The 5,643-nt window shown below is 46.9% G+C and overlaps 1 protein-coding gene across 1 annotated transcript; it reads left to right on the forward strand.

Moving 5' to 3' along the window:
- Positions 1-3,989: 3,989 nt before the first annotated feature.
- On the forward strand, positions 3,990-5,222 carry LOC119338874 (cytosolic sulfotransferase 6-like). Its single transcript, XM_037611083.1, has one exon. The coding sequence runs from the start codon at positions 3,990-3,992 to the stop codon at positions 4,947-4,949; it is 960 nt and encodes a 319-aa protein (XP_037466980.1). The 3' UTR covers positions 4,950-5,222.
- Positions 5,223-5,643: the final 421 nt, after the last annotated feature.

Below are 5,643 nucleotides of genomic sequence, written 5' to 3' on the forward strand. Positions count from 1 at the left end.
GCGAAAGGTGTTGCTAAGATGATGGCTCCAGGCTTACTGATGTACTACTTTGTAAAATCTTTTTGAAAAATGCTCTCACATGCGCTGCAAACAAGTGTACGGGAAAATCGAACAGCAGGGCGTCTCTCTCTACTCAATCCCTTTTTTTGAAAAACAACTTGAAACTTTATTAATTAGAAATAATCGTTACATCGTCTATCAAGAGAGTTACAAGATCTTCCATGGGCTCCTCTATCCAATCCCTAGTCATGGAACTTTTTGCTAATCTAGCAAGCTCATGAGCTACTTTATTCGCTTCCCTGTTACAATGTTCAAAACTGGTTTGAGGAAAATCACAGGCCATAGAAAACAATCCTCAAAAATTGCAGCAGTCGCTCCCGCAGACTGTCCTCCGTTCTTCATTGTTTCGATGACCTCTATTATCAGAATTGATGATTAGACGATTGCAGCCTGTCTTTTGTGCCAACAGTAAACCAAATCTGAGTGCTACCGCCTCTGCTATCAGGGCATCCGCACAGTGCTGAATCCTCCAGTTACCACCTATTATGAAGTTTCCTTTTTCATCCCTGATAACAGCACCCGCTGTTCCTCTTAGCTGATCATGATCAAAAGAAGCATCCACGTTCAATTTAATGAAACCCCTAGGAGGTCTGCACCATCCTTCATTCTTTCTCTTTGCTTTAGGAGAGTGGGCATTTACATAGTTCAATGTTATAGCCCGAATCCCCATCGCGGTTTGGGATGCTTCCTGAGACATACCCTCGTGGACTAGTTTCCGTCTATTCCACCATAAATACCAAGCAGCTATAGCAATAAGTTCCCCTGCATTCCGGGAGACCAAGATGGGTAGTTCATGATCAGGCATAAGGAGTAGGAATTCAAGGACTGCCTCTCCTGCACGATCAACGACGCAGGCTTTTTTTGCCACTTCATACAACCTCAAATGTTCCCACACATCTTTTGCCTTCTGACACAGAAATAATATATGTTTCGTGTCCTCTGGCCCGTCCAAACATGCTGGGCATATTGGTTGAATTTTTATATGTCTGTTGGCCAATGTAACACGACATGGCAGAGTTCCGTGAAGCGTCCGCCAAATAAAAAATTTAACCTTCGCCGGACAACCTAATTTCCAGATCTTACCCCAAATAGGATTGACCTTGCTTCTACCCATACCATTCGAGTATTCTAACTTCCTTCCATGTTGTTTATTCCATTCCTCCACATAAGCTGATCGTACAGTGAATAAACCGTTTGTTGTATAGCTCCAAGCAATAAAGTCCGACATATTATGCATGGGGATCGGGATAGCTAGGACTCTACGGGCATCAATTGGCCATAGAGTTTGTCTCACCAAATCTTCATCCCAGCCATTAGTGACTGGGTTAATAAGATCAGAAACTTTCGTCAAAAGATTCCCCCTTCTGGGTGTAATAATTTTCTTGTCTGCATAATTTTGGATCCATGCATCTCTCCATATGTCAATATTTTCTCCTGTTCCCACTCTCCATATATAGCCATTCTTGAGAGAGTCCACTCCCGCCATAATGATTTGCCAAGTAAAGGAAGAGCCCTTCTTTAATACCGCGTTCATCAAATCACCTTCGGGGAAATACTTGGCTCTTAGGATTGTTGCACATAATGATTCAGGATTATCCACAAGACGCCATGCTTGCTTCGCTAATAACGCCAGGTTAAAGCAGTGTATATCACGGAAACCCATTCCTCCTTGTTCTTTTGGAACACACATCTTCCACCATGCCATCCAATGCATCCTTTTCTGATTGTCCTCGTCGCCCCACCAAAATTGCGACATCGCGTCTATGATTCCTTTGCAAATCTTTTTAGGAATTTTAAAGACGGACATTGCTTATGTTGGGATAGCTTGAACAGCAGACTTAAGCAAAATTTCCTTTTCACCCGCCGATAACAACTTTTCTTTCCATCCACTAATCTTCATAATAATACGATCAATCAAGAACTGAAAACAATCGCTTTTGTCCATGCCCACATTGGCAGGTAATCCCAAATATTTATCATTAAGTGCCTCAGCCATAATATTTAGAATTGTACAGATTTGCGCTTTGTCCTCCACTTCTGTATTGGGACTAAAAAATATGCTGGATTTTTCGACACTCACCATCTGCCCCGAGACGGCATAGTAAGAGTTCAGAACCGCTCTAAGGGCCTCCGCATCCATTGCATTTGCTCACATGAGGATCAATGAATCATCCGCAAATAATAGATTGGAAACTGAGGGAGCTTCCCTACTAACCTACATGCCGGAGATATTTCCTCTCTCCTCCGCATCTGCTAAAAGGGCGGTCAGGCCCTCCGTACATAACAGGAATAAGTAGGGTGAGAGGGGATCCCCTGCCTTAACCCTCTAGTGGGTTTGAAGCTATCGGTCTCCTCTGTATTAACCCGAATCCTGTACTCCATCGAGGACACACATTGCATAATCAAATTCACCCAGGTTTCCTTGAAACCCAGCTTCACCAAAATTGCTTTTAAAAAAGACCATTCCACTCGGTCATAAGCTTTGTGCATGTCCAACTTGATTGCACACAACCCCTCATTCCCTGTTCTTTTCTGTTTTATTGTGTGGAAACACTCATATGCTACCAAAATATTATCTGTGATTAGTCTCCCAGGGACAAAAGCACTCTGAGTTGGGCTGATAATGTCTGACAAAATTAATTTCAGACGTGCTGCAATCATTTTTGAAATAACCTTATACACCACATTGCATAAACTAATAGGTCTAAATTGAGTAACCTTTTCTGGGGAGTTAACCTTTGGGATCATGACAACTGCAGTATCATTCCAGCCTGCCGGTATTGAACATGTATTCACCGCCTGTAATACTTCTTTTGTCAGGTCCTCTCCCAACATAGACCAAAATTCCTTATAAAAAATAGCGTGAAGACCATCTGGACCTGGCGCTTTTAAATCACCAATGTCAAATAAGGCTTTCTTAACTTCCTCTTCTGTATATGGGGCCATGAGGGCCCTATTCATTTCATATGTCCCTTAATCCCTTAATCTCTCTCAGAATGCACTGCCGGCTGTTATTTTCGTGCCCCACGCCCTCTCTTGTCTTCAAAATGACCGACGGGCCACGCCGCGCCTCCGCACCGACGGAGAAGAGAACGGCGTCCACTTCTTTCGCTCAACCGCCCGCGTGGCACGCCTCACATCAGCGCACATCAGCGCACGGCCGCCATGAACGTGGTGTCCGCCGGGCCAACATCATGGCATGCATCCGCCATGGACGAGCCGTCCGACAGGCCGCCGGCGACGAGCTTCTTCGGCGAGGTCATGAAAGAGAGGTCCTCGCTGCTGCGTCGTGCCGGTTGGCCGCGGCCGTCGAGGCCCTTGGGCGTGGCCGCCATAGACGCGAGGAAAATAAAGAAAACTCTAGTCCCACGTACCTATTAGAGCGATGAAGGATGTACGTACGTACGTATGTGGGGTTTTGAAATCGGGAATCAGCTGTTGGGATTGAGATCAGACGTGAAGTGGGATTAGGGTGCTCTGAGATTGTCGGTGCCACATGTCGCTCATCCAATACGGTCTCACAAGCTGGTCTATGAGACCCGGTCTCATACAATTTTTTTCCGTAAGATTTGGTACGTAGATGGATCACGGAGGGAAACGGAGGGGAAGGTGCGCGGGGAACGGCCAGCGTGTAGAGCCAGGAGGCCCATGGTGTGGACGGACGAGACGAGAGAGATGGGAGCTCAGGTCGCCGTCACACGGAGGACGAAGGGGCTGGAAGGGGATGGTAGGAGATAAGGTTTGCGAGGAGAGATAAGGTACGCGAGGTGAGCAGTGTGTGTGGGGGCGCCTGTCGTACGAAGAAGCCACACGTGAGAGATTGGATCGGTCAGGGTCACCCGAGTCCAGTCGTTTACCTGTAAATAAATGCCCATCCTGGGTCTGAATGCCTCGACAGCTTGCTCATGACCAATCACCCACTGTTCGCCATGGCAGCAGCTCAAAGCGAGAGCAACCACAGCGGCGTGCCGGAAGAAGGAGCGGAGGGCCTTGTTGCCGAGGCACGGGGGGCTTGGGTCCTGTACCAGGGCTGCTGGCTGAGACCCCCGGCCGCGCAGAGCGTCATGATCGTGCAAGAGCACTTCGAGGCTCGTCCCGACGACACCTTCCTCCTCACCTTCCCCAAGTGCGGCACCACCTGGCTCAAGGCCCTTGCCTTCACGGTGACGAACCGTTCCTGCCACGCCGTCACCGGCGACGGCCACCCGCTGCTCAGCCGCCACCCTCAGGACCTCGTGCCCTTTCTCGAGGCGCCCTACCGCCAGCTCCACCCTCTCGCGGATCTCGAGAAGCTCGCCTCCCCCAGGCTCCTCTCCACCCACATGCCGCTCACGCTGCTGCCTCCGTGCATGTCCAGCCTCGGTTGCCGAATTGTGTACCTGTGCCGCAATCCCAAGGATGTGTTCGTGTCGTTATGGCAGTTCATCAGCAAGGTAAATGCGGACTACACCATGGACAAAGCATTTGAGTTGTTTTCCGATGGTGTGTGCCCATATGGGCCAATCTGGGAACACAACCTTGGGTTCTGGAAGAAAAGCATAGCAGAGAGCGACAGAGTTCTTTTCTTGAAGTATGACGAGATGATGGCCGAACCCGTCAAGCACGTCCTGATGCTCGCCAAGTTCCTCTGTGTCCCCTTCACTGAGGAGGAGGTGAGCCGCGGAGTCGTGGAGGATGTTGTGCACCTGTGTAGCTTCGATAAGCTCAGGAGCGTACCTGTGAACTCATCAGGAGTCACTGATAGGATTGGCGGGGTGCCAATGGAGAACTCTTCCTACTTTAGGACCGGGAAGGTTGGCGACTGGGAAAACCACTTGACGGAAGAGATGGCAAGGAAGCTAGATGCCATTGTCGAGGAGAAACTGAGAGGATCAGGTCTCATGTTTTGACATATCGGTGTCATAGCTTCACCACACGTATGTTTGTGCAACCAAAATATGTGTGAAAGGCTATGTACTTTGATGTTTTGTTAACCTTTTGTTTTGTCACATTGACTCTCTTGCCTTTTGAGGTACGTACTTGGTATGTGCTCGTGCATCGCCATGGGGCCAAATACTTTTTAGTACAAATAGTTTTCTGTTATTTTTTAAACAGGCAAAACAGGTACGTGTCTGTGACTGATCTGCTTTATTGAGTTATTAAAGATAAGATATCGACTGATATTATTTGTGCATTGACCAGGAATTTGTTGCTATTTGTTGAGGTACCAAAGATGTCTAGCCGATATCAGGTTTACCATAAGAAACAAATTGCTAATGGCCCGTGAACTTATTGCTATATATCATAGATTGACCTGGTTTATTGGCTTACCAAATATTTGTTTGCTGAAAGCTAGAAGTGGATGGAAATCCGGGGGAAAAAAGATGGAGGGTGGAAGGTTGGACGAAGGGTGGTGCGGAGAAAGTGAAAGATGAAAACTTACATTCTTTTAAGTAGTTTGGTGGATAACTGTGTAAGGTTCCATGTTTTTATACCAAATATTTTTAGTTATTTTTTAAAATATGGCATCCCCATTTTCAGGTATAATTAACAATTTAATCATACAAAGTCTAAAAATATTTATTTAAATTTTAGTTTTTTGCA

This window comes from Triticum dicoccoides, chromosome 7B, assembly GCF_002162155.2.
Source record: "Triticum dicoccoides isolate Atlit2015 ecotype Zavitan chromosome 7B, WEW_v2.0, whole genome shotgun sequence".
Taxonomy (NCBI): domain Eukaryota; kingdom Viridiplantae; phylum Streptophyta; class Magnoliopsida; order Poales; family Poaceae; genus Triticum; species Triticum dicoccoides.

Coding starts and splice junctions, on each gene's coding strand:
- LOC119338874 (XM_037611083.1), top strand. CDS start 3,990: ATGGCAGCAGCTCAAAGCGAGAGCAACCACAGCGGCGTGCCGGAAGAA.